The sequence below is a fragment of the Electrona antarctica genome, assembly GCF_951216825.1.
Source record: "Electrona antarctica genome assembly, chromosome: 14".
NCBI classification, from domain to species: Eukaryota; Metazoa; Chordata; class Actinopteri; order Myctophiformes; family Myctophidae; genus Electrona; species Electrona antarctica.
The window spans coordinates 6,077,546-6,093,635 of record NC_136795.1 but is presented as its reverse complement, the minus strand read 5'-3'; the positions used below and the strand labels follow the sequence as shown (position 1 = coordinate 6,093,635).

The 16,090-nt window shown below is 45.0% G+C and overlaps 2 protein-coding genes across 2 annotated transcripts in view; both read right to left on the bottom strand.

The window, feature by feature from the left end:
- Positions 1 to 98: 98 nt before the first annotated feature.
- LOC306936196 (uncharacterized protein) lies at positions 99 to 4,921 on the bottom strand. Its single transcript, XM_079519688.1, has 4 exons — positions 4,372 to 4,921; positions 3,986 to 4,021; positions 3,171 to 3,442; positions 99 to 2,408 (listed from the first exon to the last, which is right to left on the bottom strand). Exons 1-4 carry the CDS (start codon positions 4,613 to 4,615, stop codon positions 1,488 to 1,490), a joined length of 1,473 nt encoding a protein of 490 aa, XP_079375814.1. The 5' UTR covers positions 4,616 to 4,921; the 3' UTR covers positions 99 to 1,487.
- Positions 4,922 to 5,153: 232 nt separating this feature from the next.
- The window catches only part of LOC306936193 (uncharacterized protein), a 28,608-nt gene continuing 17,671 nt past the window's right edge, over positions 5,154 to 16,090 (bottom strand). The window contains exons 13-18 of the mRNA XM_079519684.1: positions 9,221 to 9,366; positions 8,731 to 8,839; positions 8,319 to 8,393; positions 8,033 to 8,176; positions 5,554 to 7,864; positions 5,154 to 5,410 (exon numbers count right to left, since the gene is read on the bottom strand). Coding sequence (XP_079375810.1) covers positions 7,766 to 7,864; positions 8,033 to 8,176; positions 8,319 to 8,393; positions 8,731 to 8,839; positions 9,221 to 9,366 — 573 coding nt within the window. The 3' untranslated portion in view covers positions 5,154 to 5,410; positions 5,554 to 7,765. The remainder of the gene's footprint in view (positions 5,411 to 5,553; positions 7,865 to 8,032; positions 8,177 to 8,318; positions 8,394 to 8,730; positions 8,840 to 9,220; positions 9,367 to 16,090) is intronic.

Genomic DNA, 16,090 nt, shown 5'->3' with positions numbered 1-16,090 from the left:
GAGTTCAAGTGGGAACACCATACTGGGGCGAGAGGTTTTTAAAGCAGACATGAGGCTCAAAATGATGTTAAGCGTTATAATAACAAAGTGAGATCAACTTCGTTAAAACAAATGTAATGTATGTATACTGTAGATTCTGATATATGCAAGGTCACACACTGTGTACAAAGTTTTCTAATATTGCCAACCAGGTCAGCCAGATATTCAGAAGAGTGGACACTTTAGTTCCGGAACACTGGGCACTTGAGAGAATTTAAAAAACAATAACAATAAAAGAGCACAAATACCTGAGCCATTGCTCAGCTGAAAACTCACTCCTAGAGTGATGATACAAGTCAGAAATGACAGAATACAAAATAGGGGAGCCAATGGCCCATATTTACAACAGTGGCCATTTTGCTCTTACTTCACAATTCAGTATTTAAGTCCGACGTCATTTTGTAGTGCTACGTTACGTCCGGGTCCAAGTGGCACCAGCTCCCGTCCGCATCTCATTGTAAATAGAATATCTAAACGTGTGAAAATCTTTTCACAAAGACGTTATTTTTCAGAAAGGAAGCCATTGAGGGTTAAAATGGGTCTTAATGCTTCCAACTCGAGTAGAATTATTAATGTTTTGTACAAGTTTCCATGACAAAAAAAGAATATGATGTGGAGACAATAAAGACTATTATTATCATTATTATTGAAGGTGGTAAATATTTCGGGGGCATATTTAGAATGTTTGCAGGCTTGAGTATGTTGAATCTAGTTTGCATTAATGAGGATTTAGTTGACACAATGAAATAAAATGGCGATAGTATTCCGTGTGGGGCAGACGGCCTGTCACAGCCACATTTGGGAGAGCAGCGCAGCTTTGTTGTTGCGAGGAAAGCGGTAAAATGAGACTTTCGTGGTTGTTTTCGTCTCAGATTTAGTCCGACGGAGCGTCACAGTATAACTCTATGGGGACACAAAAGCGACACAAAAGTAGGACCCGGAAGTATCTCAGGAGGGGGAGCACACATCACAGCTAAAATACTGAATAGGGCATAGCAGTGGGCATGGGTTTCTGGCACCACTGAACAATCTGCCATTCATTTTTCACACAAGAGATTTACAAAAAATCAATGATTTTAAGCTTGAATCAAGCAATCTAGGATCCTGGTGAATAATCATGACCATACATACAACAGCACCTTTGAAATTGTGAAAATATATAAATAAAAAATGCTAAACAAAGCATATTTATTAAATATATTATATCATATAATTAAATCTCCAAAGAAATTACAAAAATAATATTTATGGTAATTTTATGGTTTTATGGTCATGATAAATTAATCACCAGGATCCTGGATGGCTTGAGTCTAGACAATAATTGATAAGTATTCTAGTAAATCTCTATGGGGGAAAAATGAATGGATGATTTAAGTAAGGGCCAAAACGGCCTCGTGCGAATATGATGAATGACCGAGGAGAGGGGTAAAGGATGCCACTGTGTTGCATCACTTCCGCTCTGCCAGTCTCTGTAGCAAAGCAATGACTGTGTCTTGTTTGGAGGAGAGCAGCTCCAGGGCAGTGGCTATCCTGCCAAGTGACTCTGCCATGCGCACCTCCCTCCGCTCGCGCCTCCTCTCCCGTGCGTCGGCCCTTCGGCCGGCCGCCTGCTCCAGGTAGGCCTGCTGCTCTTGCCTCCGCAGCACCTCCTGCAGTAGGGAGGAGGTGCTGCCGCCTAGCTCCGCTGCGTCCATCTGAGGCTGTCCGTCTGTCCTCGACGCGTCGTAGGAGGAGGTCGGAAAAGGGGATTGTGAGGAGAACGTCGAAGGCAAGGAGGAGGAGAGGGCATGGATATTGTGATTGTTGCGCTGTGACGGCTGCGGAGGAGCCCGGCCCTCCTGCCCTCCGCTCCTCCTGCTCGCGGCTCCTGGCCGGAGCAGCGGGGCTTTAAGTCTCGCGCTGCTGCGGATTTTGACACGGGGATGCGCGTTGCTGTTGGTCAGTTCAAAGGAATGGGAAGGAGCCGGAGGAAGCGTTTCTGTGGCATATGCTGAAGAAACAAGTGATGGACACGGAGAGAGGGAGGCCGGCTGTACGCTAGCAGTGATGATGTCACCATTCAGGAGGATGAGGGGCTTGAGTTCTGGCGCCGTTGTCTCCATGGAAACATACGTTACAGGCACAGTGGCGACGCTGCTGATTTCGTTGTTGATGTAAGCACCGGCGGTGGCAGCGTGGGTCATTGATTTGACGTCAGCGGGCGTGGTGAAGTCACCGTAGGGGGGGATGTCGGGGGCACCGGGCTCTGGTTTGGCGGCGATCTTCAACAGAGGAACAGAGCCCATAGAGCTGGCTTTGCTCGTCCTTTTACTTTTGCTGCTGTGCGTGACCTGTGCACCAACAGTGTCACAAAGTGTAGCATCCATCAGCTAGAGAGAGACATGAAAAAAGAGATCAGGGGAGGAATCGATTTTAGCAGAATTGACACACCTGACCACAAATGTTATCTTAAACTCCAGGCCATGATATAACTGAAGTAATTGCACAGATATCAAAGTGTGTCCAGTCCAGTGGAATAATTAATAATCACTGTGCGGGTTAGTTTTTGCATTTAGCATACAGACATGCATAATACTGATTTCAATTTCATAACCAGACCGATTCCAGTTTCATATTTATTCCCTGAGACAGACAAAAATATGTATACATCTATTCTTTTATAATTCCTATCGGTATATTTTTGTTAACACATTAGTAATGGGGGAATATTGAGTGTTGTGTTGGACATTATCCCATTCTGGGCGGGAACCCCTTTTGGTGTTTTAAGCATTATGTTATGCTTTAGCTATTGAAAAATAGCAGATCTACAAGCTCATAGCGCGGCACCGAGATCCGCGCTACGAGCTTGTAGGTCTGCTATTTCTTTTAAATCGTGAAAATGTGGTGAAAATCTTTATATATATTCTTTCAGAGTGAACATTTTTAGCTCAAATCTTTGCTTGGGGGGGGGGGGGGGGGGTTGGGGAGGGGGGTCCCTGGAACAACTTATTTTCAGATGGGGGTCGGCGGCCAATTACATATATTTTTGGGGGTCCTTTACTCCTTGACATGAAAATGTTTGAGAACGACTGACATAGAAACATGAGTCTTCAGGTCTAAATTGGTTATTGTCCCCTGAGCTTAGCACCTACATCGAAGAACTCCCAGGAGGTTTTGGCTTGTCCCGTCTCGCGGCTGCGGTCCTTCACCCTCTTGTAGGTGACAATGAGATTGTTCCATTTGCGGCGGATCTTTTCGACGGGAAGCACGTATCCTTTGGCCGCCATCTCGTCCTGGACGCTCTGGAAGAGCTGCGAGCGTTCCCTCGTCTCGTACAGCCCCCAGCGGCGGACTATCCCCTCGATCAGATACATGACAGCCTTGGAACAGAAGTCTGAGCTGTGGGCGAAGGTCTTCTCTGAGGCTGCGGGGGGTTTTCATAGATATCACGAAATTAAATGAAAAGCTGTCGAAGTCAAGAGTAGCATTTACGATGACTATACATGTAGGCCTATGTTGTTAACATCATTTACTATTGTTTGAAAATAAAATATGAAACAATATAGTTCATTAAGCATACCACCCACTGATTTTTATACTGTATTAAAGTACCCCGCCCCACACACACACACACACACACACACACACACACACACACACACACACACACACACACACACACACACACACACACACACACACACACACACACACACACACACACACACACACACACACACACACACACACACACACACACACACACACACACACAATATATATTTTGTATCATTTGTCCACACAAAATACATTGGACACAAATTACGGTGCAGCAAGGTTACATCAAGCATGTCGCACGCACGCGCATGCGCGCGCACACACACACACACACACACACAATTTGAAGCCAATTCCTCTGACTTTGACACTGATCTGGAGCTAACTTCGAGTAGGTTTTTCTTATCACCTGAGGCAGGGAAGAACCTCTCTGTGCTCACAGGATCTATTGGAGAGAGAGAGTAAATGTGTATTCCAGTGACAGTTAGAAATAACATCAATCACCAGCTGGTGAGGGCTCAGTAGGCTATATGAGATATGATGTCCAATTAATAATAGCAATAGCAAAAATGTGTCAAAACAAGACTGTTTGGCCAACATGCCATAGCCTAAGCTGAGACTAAAGCCAAATGACCAAACTATAGCACCTTATCTTTGTATTCTCTTTACTGGCTTGCTTGTTAAAAAACAATCCCAGTTAGAAGCAATAGGCCTAGTACATAGCATTAGCAACAAAAAATTGTACCAATGAAATGTTCGTGTACTAGTAGTTATTCAAATAGATCGCCAACTCACACAGTAGTATAGTACTGGCTGCGTGCTGTGTGTCCGCCAGCTCCAGGTTATCAGTAGGACTCGGGCAGGCTTCTCCAGCTGCTGTATACGTACAGTATGCAGCGCTCTCATCGCAGCCCGCAGACGACTCCTGGCTGCCCAACACGAACGCAGTTGCATTCTCGTTGCCCGTTTCCATTTTCACATGCATCTGCTGCATCATCGCAGCGTCGCCACTACAGCTCTGTATATTGTGGCCCATCATTTTTGTTTTTGTTTATTGTCCAAGTTACAATTGCATTGAGGCAAAACAAAGTTTTATCTCAAGCTGAGCTCTGTTCTCTTGAAATAAATAACACAAAAAAAGATGTGAAACCAATCGTCAATTCAGCGCAATACTTAGTTGTAATTAGGCCGTCTGTGCAGCTGGCCGCGGATTGTTGTTGCAGGGAGAGGGAAATGGCTGCGTGTCTCAGCCGTGCAGCCAGTGCTGCATGCGCAAACGCCGCTGCGCAACTTTCCGTGAGGTTAGGATGACGTCACTCAACAAGCGTATTGCTTTAGAAATGCATGTTATTGTTCAGGGCTCTTTCTTCCTTTTTTGAGGCTGGTGGTGACCTTATTTTATAACTCTATGGTGATGACAGGAGTCCAAGACGATTCTGCCCAACACAAGTAAAGTAAAACAGATACTGTAGCCGGTCATCTATCCCAAAGGCACTACATCAAACTTTCTAAAATGTATCCAACTTGAAAATCTTGATTTGTGAAATACTTCAGCTATTGAATAAATAGTTCAGTCATCAGGCTTATGGTTCATTTATTTCATAAAAAGCTAAACATTACAGCAACCCAAAAAAAAGAACTTTAAAAAGCTATATTAATCAAAACGTTAAATATGTCTGCAGTAGTGTAGTCATAATGGCAAATTAAATTCAGGTAATGCCCCAGATGGATCAGATTTGAGTTAAAACACATTTACCCAAAGATCTCATATGGCAAAGAGAATATAAATGACATATGCATAGGCCTATAAATTCACATGCACATAATCAAAGGACTTTTAAGTGGGTGGGGAAAATAATGACATTGAGTTTATGTGTAGTTAAGTAGGTGTAGGCTACATTTACTCATTTAGGCTATATCTTTTTTAAATATCTTGCACTGCTGCATCATATGTTTCACTTGTATACTTTTACTGACTGTTTATACAGGAACATCAATATGCTCTGACACTATTTGTACTGTAGGTTTGATTGATTGAATATATTTTATTACATTTTTAGCAGTACAGCAGCAGTAGGCTACAATGGGTTAAAAACAGCAAATGGATGACACAAAAAGTCAAAGAAACATAACAGACACCAGTACAAAATACAGAACATATATACAGTTTAAAACAATTCATGATACATAACAGGTAGAAAATTGCATTCAACAAAGTCCTTGTATAAATGATAACATACTTGGTCAATAGATACATGCTTATTCTAATTAAATAATCACACCCGTGTGAACTGAGTGGTGCAACTACACATTTATTGTTATAGTTACTGTACATTAGAACCAGGAAAGCATCTGTGTAAAAAAAGTAACATGCCAAAAGACAATTACTACAATCAGCTGTCACAATTTACCATGCTTAGTTTAAAAAAAATATGAATTCTCTAAATTGTAGAGAATTAGAACTGATTTTGGTAAATATATATATTTATTATATATTCTCCTCAAAACTGAACATTTTGTAAATTAGCTCTTCATACTTTTCCCTGCAGAGCAACACAAGAACATTGATACACATGTCCATAATATAATATAAGAATCCAATTTTTCAAACTTTACTCCTATAACGATTTGACTTTCACTGTTGGCAGGACATGGCTGTTTCACTGAAATGCATGCAGTCAGAGGCTGCTACTACAGTCTACCACCAGAAGGTGGCTGCATTCATCCATGAGAATGTCAAATGCCACTTATAATAGCCCCCATTATCAGTTATAATAGACAGCAATATTAAACAAGACATGATAGCCTACAGTTATTATTGCCACAACACATTTTAGGAACGAAGAATGCAAGGAAGAGTTGTAAAGTGAGGAATGCAAAAATGAGAAAATAATGATTGAGAAGAACCTATCATATGCCCTGGATAGATTAGGCTTACTTGGAGATATAAATACAGACCTTCAACAGCAGGTTTATTATTATTAGCTATTACTAGTTCATTAGGATTCCCTTTAGCTGATGCCATCAGCATCATGTGGATATAGTAGGATATAATCTTTGAAGAACCCTCACCGCTCTGGTTGTGCAGGAGTAAAAGTATCTCCACAGTGCATTCAGTTTGGTCAAGGATCTATTTATACAAACACAAAAGGCCCATGATCGAGGGAGGTGGGGAGGATGATTTTTTTGTCATTGCACATACTATGGGCAGTTGCACAGTTTCCTGTCAGCAGGGAATGTTGAACAGAAGGAGCAGGGCAAAGAAGGCACTAGTATTACGTCATCCTGGTGGGGGCTCTTCTCTGCAGGGACGTGCAGAGATCGTTAGAGAGGCAGGGGCTGAAATCCCGTAAGAGGGCACTTTTGGACAAAAAAAAACATAGTGAAAATAGCAGATCTACAAGCTCACAACTCGTTGAGAGCTTGTAGATCAGCTATTTCCGGGGCACAACCCAGCACTCTTTAGCTATAGAGATGTGGTGTATACGACATGGGTTTCTAAACAAATTTGTTCAACGCAAAATACTGTGTTCACGTTCAGGAGACTTCGGAAAAAAGCAATTCTCCTGAAGGCTGCCTTCCGGCATGGCATGGAAAGGAGGGGAGGGCATTTGCATTTCTTTCACCATGTAGTAAATGCTGCATTCATGGTCTGGAAAGGGCAGTTGTTTTACAGACGGGTAAAAGGGCAGGGGCTGAAGCCCCCTTTGATGTCTATGTGTGCACGTCCCTGCTTCTCTGGCAGGTGAGGGAGAGCAGTGGTAACACAGAAATGTGTGGGGAGGAATTAATTGGCATACCGATTTAATTGTGAGGGGGAAAAAAGGGCTACAAAACAATACCTACATCTAGTAAGGACGTAAATTCGTAATGAGCTAAACCATAAGAAAGTGCAAGGTTGGCTTTTGGGTGATTAATAATACCTTACAATTACATTCATCATGACCTGATGAAAGCACAATTGTGAACTTTGTTCATCCAAGTAAAGTAAGATAACAAATATTTGTGTACGGCACGTGCCTCCTCAGTTTGACTGGGTACAGGTCCCATGAAGCCACGTGCCTCCTCAGTTTGACTGGGTACAGGTCCCATGAAGCCACGTGCCTCCTCAGTTTGACTGGGTACAGGTCCCATGAAGCCACGTGCCTCCTCAGTTTGACTGGGTACAGGTCCCATGAAGCCAGCCTGGTCACTGAGCGTTGTCCGGTTGGATGCGGAATACTTTGGTAAACTCACTGTCGAATAATTCCTTCAGACTGTTGCCTAAATCCCGGAACTCCGCATTATCCTGCGGAACCATAAAACAATTAACTCATTTATGTCACCAAATACATGCAGACATTTTTTTAAATCATGACCATACACTAGCAGAAAAACCTCTCATTGAAGCAGGAGTTAGAAGAGTGAAGGATACTGTCATTAAATGAGTTGAAGTTAGCATGGTACTGTCTCTTACCCTGTTGAATTTGGCACAGTTGGTGAAGATGAGCAGGACATCACACACAAACTGACTAACAGTCTGGTAGCAGTTCTGCTGGAGTTTCTCTGTTACCTTGTCCAGCCACATAGGAAACTTGACCACAGTTGTGTAGCTTCTCACCTAGTGGTGATATAAAGAGACAGGGTGATACTCTCATTTCGAAGTTTAGCACACTGTTCTGTCATTGGTATCCCCACTAGCTGGTCGGTCCAACACTTTGGTCCCAGTGACTATACAACCCCTATGAGAATGAGAGACTTACATGGATAGTTGGATCTGTAGTGAAGCATTTATCCATGTCTTCCCTGTACAGAGCGAGGAGAAGATACTGACATTCCTGCAAGAGTGACAACAGAGTTATGGGCACGTGCAAGTGGATGGGCAGATAGTGTCTATGAAGGATGGAAGGTGTTCTAGATTGGATATCGTGTTCCTCCCCAGTGCATTATGCCCTCCCGGTGTTTCCCCAGACCAAACGGTACGGGATGCAGCAGCGGGGACTATAAACATTAAACAATTGTGTATTGGAGATCGAGACGCATGTTCATCAACACCTTCCCACATATAAGCAGATGTGGGGGTTAGCAGTGACAGGGATTACACACACTTGTGGGGGAAATTGAGAATTGTAAATTAAATAATGACTAAATTGTGGAAATTATCAGTATACTCACCAGCAGATGACGTGATATTTGACTTGACAGGACTGTTTTATGAGTGCTTTGCTCACGATAATCATACATTTTCCACACACAAAACGTACAATACCAATCACGACCGTCCCTGAAAAAACAGACACACTCACAATTGGACAAAGAACAAGAAAACACACGACTATGTTCACACCAGCGTTCGTTCCCTCTAATGTGCGTACTGCGTACATGCACAATCTCAGCTACATCCCAATTCCTTTTTTTGTTCTTTTAACCACTTAAAAACCCTATATACGGTACTTTCATCATACAACGGAAAGGAAGAATAGCCTCTATTTCAAGCTCTTACAAGGCAACATGTGAACATATGAACTTGTAGACTGTGGCTGTTTTTTTAATATACATAATAAAATACAATGATATGCCAAAAATAGGGAAATTTAAGTTAATTAATTTAATTAATTGAGAGTGACAACATTGTGCTACAATTAATTTCCTTCTCGCAGCTCACCTCAACTGCTCATCCTCCACGTTGGGAAGGTGGCATCTCTGGTGGAAAGTGCGAGGACAGCCATCGCCATCGCACTCCACCCTCTCTCCCTCTTCCTGTCTATCACTCCTGCAGATGAAGCACTCATCATCATTCTCCTGATCTTCCTGCCAGGGCACAGAAGATTGACCATTTCATCATTAGCAGCATGGACACTGAGTGTTATGATTGTCCACTGGGAAAGGTTATTTTAGACCAGACACCTATTAGCCTAGACCCTAGAGCCAGCTTACTTGCTCCTATATAGAGCGTCGCAGTCCCGCCCCCTACCAGGGCCCAGGAAATGATTCCCCGTTCATTTTCCTCATAGACATTTCAAAAAGTATTTATTTAAAGACCTTTTAAGCCTCGTACAAAGCCAACTCGAGTTGTGAGAAATCATGACAACAAACACAAATCTTCGGGCTGAACAAATAATTAGAAAGAAGAAGAAAACGGCAGGTTACAACACCTTTTTTCTTGTTTTTCTTCTTTGTAATTATTTGTTTGGTCCAAAATATTATGTTTATTGTCATGATTTGTCACAACTCGAGTTGGCTTTGTACAACGCTTAAAAGGTCTTTAAATAAATACTTTTTGAAATGTGAGGATTAAGTCAACTGTAGCAGCAGCAACAGTAGCGATGCGTCCGTATGAGCTTCCCATTGCATTTCTAGTCCAGAATCATTCACTCATCCATCTCTCAAAGGGACTATTCCTGGTGTTCAACTCAATCTGCTCCCACAGATCTCACGACCTACTGAACGCTGCTCATATGCTTATTGTAGTTTAACAATGAACATGTGTTTCTTCTTCCTGATATTAGGCCGCATCCAAGCAGTCCTTTCTCCGACATGAGTTCAGTATCATTGTTGATAGGTTGAAGGTTCACGACATGGATTGGCCAATCTCTTTCATGTGTTGTAAAAATGTGTTTTCAGCGAGATCCAGTTGACTTTACCACACCAGGTTGTAACGATTAAATAATTAAATTAACTGTTACTCTTTTTTAAAGCACGGGATAGTGACTGATCTCCTTCGACACAATTGATTTATGCTGAATGACAGGAATGGCAATAGACATTAGACAGCAAACACACTCAGTAAGAACACAGCGAAGTAGTGATGAAGTTATGATAGTATTTATCTACTCAAAGGAGAAATAATAATACAGCCAGGTATAAACAACAACCAACTCAGATGAATGAAAACAAGTTGAAACCCTTTGAACCGAATGTCCTCGATTCGCGCCCGCACGCACGCACGCACGCACGTACGTCCGCTAAATAGTTTATTAGATAGGTCTGTAAGAAAAGAGTAATTAAAGTCCGCATCTCGCGCACGCGCCCGCACGCTCCTATTGTTCCTTATCGCTCCGTGAATCCAAACGGCTCCAAACCGTCCCAGAACAAACGAAAAGTGTCAATCAATCAATGTCAATCCAAAAACGTTACTCCAAAAGTTATCCAAAAAGTAAAGGGATCCCCAGCAACGACGTAATCCACAAAGTAATGACTCCCAAGGGAAAAAACAACAATGGATCCTCGCGGGGTATAAAATAAAATATAAACGGTCTCACCAAGTCTTTTCTCTTGTGAAGTACAGCGCGCGGCAGTGTGGCCTTAGCTATTTTCCACCTATAGCGTTCCGAGTAGAGTTAATTATTAAATAAATAATGATCAAACTGGTCTAGGTCTCCTGTGGACTTCCTGGACGGTTTGCCTCTCTCGTTCGTTCCTCCCGCGGGCCGGCCACCAACGCCTACTTTACGCGCGTCAGACAGTCTCGGACCCGTCAATCAAAACAATCCCCTCAAATCATAACATAGGCTTTCAAAACACCCCTTAAACAATAACAAAATAAAACCTATTAGGACATTACCCTTAAAGGATGGCGTTAATTAAGGACCATTATACAATATCTGTGACATACACTTTTAAATGCCATAAATAAAATAAATCCTTCTTTTAACATATGTGGCAGCGCTACATAGACCCCCCCTCCAGCCATCGGCTACTAGGGTGAGGTACCATAGAACCTTTTTATATTCACCACATTGATAGTGTCCTGTTTATCAGGTGGGTTATTCCATCCGATTCGGTAATTCACCGGCCCTAATTTTCTCAGTATTTTAGCTGGCCCCTCCCACTTGGGCGCTAGCTTGGCGGAGAACTTGTCGCTGGCCTTCGAGAGAGGATGAGTCCTGACCCAGACTAGGTCACCCGCTAGAAAGTGCGCTTCTTTCCTGCGGGCATTATAATACCTAGCTTGTCTAGCCTGGTGCACACCCACTCTCCTCCTGACCTCCTCCGCCATCTTCTGTTGTCTCTCCACCAGGTTGTATGCGGCTTGGTCTGCCGGAGACGGTGGTTTATTGATCAGCCTCTCCAGTGGGCCTTGGAGCTTCCGACCCAAAGCCAGCTCAGCAGGGACTTTCCCGGTGGTTTCCTGTTGGGCTGTGTTGAGGGCGAAGCGGAACTCTGGTAGCCACTGGTCCCAGGTGTTATGGTGCTGGCCGACGAATGATGCAATCATGGTTTTCAATGTCCGGTTGATGCGTTCTGTAAGGTTGGTTTGTGGGTGGTAACTGGTGGTGAGTTTCTGGACAACACCCCAAGCCTTGCAGAGGTCCATCAACAAGTTGGCAGTGAATTGAGGTCCTCTGTCCGAAACGAGGTACGAGGGCACCCCCCAGCGGGTGAAGATTTCCTCCCTGAGGATCTTGATGAGACGAGGTGTTTTGCTGTCTCTCAAGGGGAACATCTCTACCCATTTGGAGTAATAGTCCACCACTACCAAGAGGTAAACGTTGCCGGCTTTGCTCCTGGGGAATGGACCCATCAGGTCGACGCCTAACATCACTCCGGGAGCGGTGACTTGAGTGCTCTGTAGTAGCCCTGCCGGCTTGGTGTTGTCTGCCTTGTATTGCTGGCAGGTCACACAAGTCTTTGTGTGATCCCATACGTCCTTCCGGACCATTGGCCACCAGGCAACCTCCAGCACTCTTAAGAGGGTCTTCAGGCGACCCAGATGACCCCCCAACGGATTGTCGTGGAAGTACCTCAGGAATTCTGCCACCAGAGTCTGCGGAACGACCAACTGCCACTTTTCTCCCTGGTTCTTCAGCGGTACTCTTCGGTACAATAGCCCTTGGTGGTTACAGAAGCCGATGCGATCGGGTGGAGATGTTGTCCGACCGCTGTCTCTCCTCAGGTCCATCACAACCTGGTCTGTTCCTTGGGCCGTCGCCAATTCTGCCAATGTGGTCGGCAAGTCCGAGGGGCTTTTCGTGGACATGACAAGACGGTGAGGAGTGAAAGGTGAGGAGTGAATGGAGAGTGGCTCATAAGCACGGGACAGTGCATCCGGGGCGACGTTAAGACAGCCCCTCCGATAATGAACCTTGAAGGTGAATTGTTGCAGTCGGAGTATCCAACGAGTCAGTCGAGAGGTGGTCTTCGGGCAGTTGAAAGCCCAGGACAGTGCAGCATGGTCCGTGAAGACTGTGAACTCTGGTCCCTCCAGATAGTGCCTCCACTTTTCCACAGCCCAGACCACAGCCAGGCACTCCTTCTCAGAAGTGGAATAATTCCGTTCTGGGCCTCGGAGTCCCCTCGACGCGTAAGCAATTACATGCTCACCATCGTCGGTGGTCTGGGAGAGGATGGCTCCGAGACCCACTTCGCTGGCATCCGTGTGTACCTGGAATGGTAGTGATGTATTGGGTTGCGCCAACACTGGGGAGCTCTTCAACGCCTGCTTCAGAGCTTCCATGCTGTCTTGGCACTGGCTGGTCCAGTTCCATTCCACTCCCTTCCTCTTCAGATTGTTGAGAGGGGCTGCCATATCGGCAAAACGGGGAATGAATTTGTGGTACCATCCCGCAAGCCCCAAGAAACGCTGTACAGCCTTCAGATCCCGAGGGACAGGATAGTCAGATACAGCCTGGGTCTTAGATGGATCAACCTCTACGCCTCTGTTGGAGACAATATGCCCCAAGAACATCAGCTCTCGTTTGAAAAAGTGGCACTTCTTCATGTTGAGGCTGAGATTGGCGGCATGCAACTTCTGGAAGACGGATTCCAAGTCTCTAAGATGTTGTTCTTTGGAGTGAGAGTACACGATGATGTCATCGATGTAGACAAAGCATAGCTTTCCCCTCAACTCCGACAAGACCGTCTCCATCAGCCGCTGAAAGGAGGCTGCCGCATTCCGCAGACCGAATGGCATGGCCTTAAACTGGAAAAGTCCAAGAGATGTAATGAAAGCAGTCTTCGCCTTGCTCTCCTTTGCCATCGCCACCTGCCAGTATCCAGACTGCAAGTCCAAGGAACTGAACCATGAGGCCCCTTCCAAGGATTCAAGGATGTCGTGAATGATGGGCATCGGATAAGCGTCTGGCAGCGTTTTGGCATTCACCCTTCGGTAGTCCACACAGAATCTGTAGGACCCGTCTGGTTTGTTCACCAGAACTACAGGTGATGACCAAGCTGACTGTGACGGCTCAATGATCCCATCCACCAGCATCTTCTCCACATGTTCCTCTATGACTTTCTTCTTCTGTGGAGACACACGATACGCCTTGCATCGTACAGGCACTTCATCCTGCACGAAGATGGTGTGCTTCTCCACAGATGTCTTCCCCAGTTTACTGGAGGTGACTGCAGGCCAGTCACCCATGAGCTGTAGGAGCTCCTCCGGACAGTCCGTGTCATAAGGAACCCGTAACTCTGGGTTGACCGTAGAGGCCCAGCAACTTCTCATCTCTCCTGGAGGCAAGGCATAATAGAGGCGGATGCCTGGTTGGTAGATGATGGTGGGAGACTTGTCCCACAAGCTGGAGTTGGCCTTCTGGCTTAAGAAAGGATAATAGGTATAACCTTGTCCAGTCTTCAACCCATACCTATTCTTAGCCAGATCAAGAATGGCACCGGTCTCGGCAAGGAAATCTAGCCCAAGGATCAGTGGGAACACAAGATGGCGATCTTGCATCACATGGGTGTCGATGGTTCTTTTCACCCCATGCCAGTTGAACCCGAGGTCTTTCTTGCCCAGGGCCTGATGAGCTGAGCCATCAGCTAGGACAAAACCCTGTCTGACAACCGGTAAGGTTTCGTCTGGTAGCATGACTCGCTTCCACAGACTTTCCTTAATCAGGGTGAAAGAACTCCCAGTGTCCACCACTGCCTCTACTGGGATTCCCTTGATGGTAACTGGGACCAACAGGAGCTTATGTTCTTTCTTTTTGCAGCTCTTGTGTTGCACTAGAGAAAGCTCTGCTATGGTCTTCGCCGACTGTTTCTTCTTCTCCTTACCCTGTTTGTCAGTACTCGCCTTCACCCTCTGCCAGTAGTCCTGGGTTCCTGAGAAGTCCTTCTCCACCATGGACCCCACCTTTACTAGCTCGGTCACTGTCGTCACAGTGCCCCGCAGGCAGCCAGCCACTTTAGGGTTGATGTTACTCAAGATGCGTCTCACTATATCTTCCTCTGGCATGTCTCGCTTCCACTTGAGGCACAGTGCACGATAATCGTATGCAAAGTCCCTGAGACATTGCTCTGGTTTCTGCACCATGGACCTCAGTCTCTCCTCCACTTCTGTCATGTAGTCAGAGGAGAGGAAAGCGGACATGAAGGCATTTTTAAATGAGACCCAATTGTGGACTTGGCTTTTAGCAGCCTGCCACCAGCTGAGTGCCGGCCCCTTGAAGACGGAGGACAGGGCTCCCAAAAGTTCCCGGTTGGAGAGGGGTCTTAAGGCAAGGAAGGTCTCACACTGCTCAATGAAGGCAAGGACATCGGAAGTTTCAGTCGTGGCACCAAACGTAGGAAACTCCAGCCGCACCGGGGGTTTGGAGTAAGACGGAGAGGAGAGTGAATGCGCTCCAGGCTGACTATATGGTATAGGGGGCGCTATGGGGCTGACATCTGTGGAAAGTTCTAGGGGTCTGCTTGCTACAGGTGTACTAGTAGGTCTTGCCCTAGCAAGGTCTTTCTTCCACTTGTCGTCCCTGCGTAACAAACAGTTTCCTGTATCCCTTTCCAGTTTCTGCATGTCTGCCCTCATATCTTCTCCTAGTCTGGTGAGAGTAGATTCAATGGACTGCCTTAGGTGGGCCTCCCTGTTCACTGAACTGGCTATGGAAGCTCTAAAATCATTTTCGAGCTTAGCCAATTTTTTTTCCAGAGACTTCACCTCACCTTTAAGTTCCCCATTAACACTCTTCAGAGAAGTCACCTCACCTTTAAGTTCATCATGATCAGCCTTTAGAGAATTCACCTCCCCTTTAAGCTCATTGTAATGAGTCACATCATTCTCATCCCTCCCATCATCATCATCATCATCATCATCATCATCATCATCGTCATCATCATTTTCATTGTCATTATTTTCATTGTCATTATTTTCATTATCGGTTTCATGTTCAACCTGGGCATCAACCTGCCCTCTTTGATTCTCATCCCCAACATACAAATCACTTAACGAGGTTTCATGAGGGGGACTTCTCCTTGTGGTGAAAGATCCCGAAGTGAAATCTGGGTCCCCCTGAACTACAGGTAGGCTATCAACCATTGGAGTATAGGGAGAATCATGGACAGGAGTAGACACGACGTCACTTGTTTCTACTCCTTCTGGTGTTGCCATATTGCAAAGCTAAACCAAACCAGCTTATCAAAATCAATTAATCAATCAATCGATCAATCAATCAATCAATCAATTTAAATCAGTCCCCGTATGGGCCACCATTATGTAACGATTAAATAATTAAATTAACTGTTACTCTTTTTTAAAGCACGGGATAGTGACTGATCTCCTTCGACACAATTGATTTATGCTGAATGACAGGAATGG

What these genes read in the sequence shown, in the direction of transcription:
- LOC306936196 (XM_079519688.1), bottom strand. Translation starts at nt 4,615, where the DNA reads ATGATGGGCCACAATATACAGAGCTGTAGTGGCGACGCTGCGATGATG. An exon ending in AGCCAGTACTATACTACTGT is followed by an intron (nt 4,022 to 4,371) that starts GTGAGTTGGCGA and finishes TCTCTCCAATAG; the next exon opens with ATCCTGTGAGCACAGAGAGG. An exon ending in GAGGTTCTTCCCTGCCTCAG is followed by an intron (nt 3,443 to 3,985) that starts GTGATAAGAAAA and finishes AACCCCCCGCAG; the next exon opens with CCTCAGAGAAGACCTTCGCC.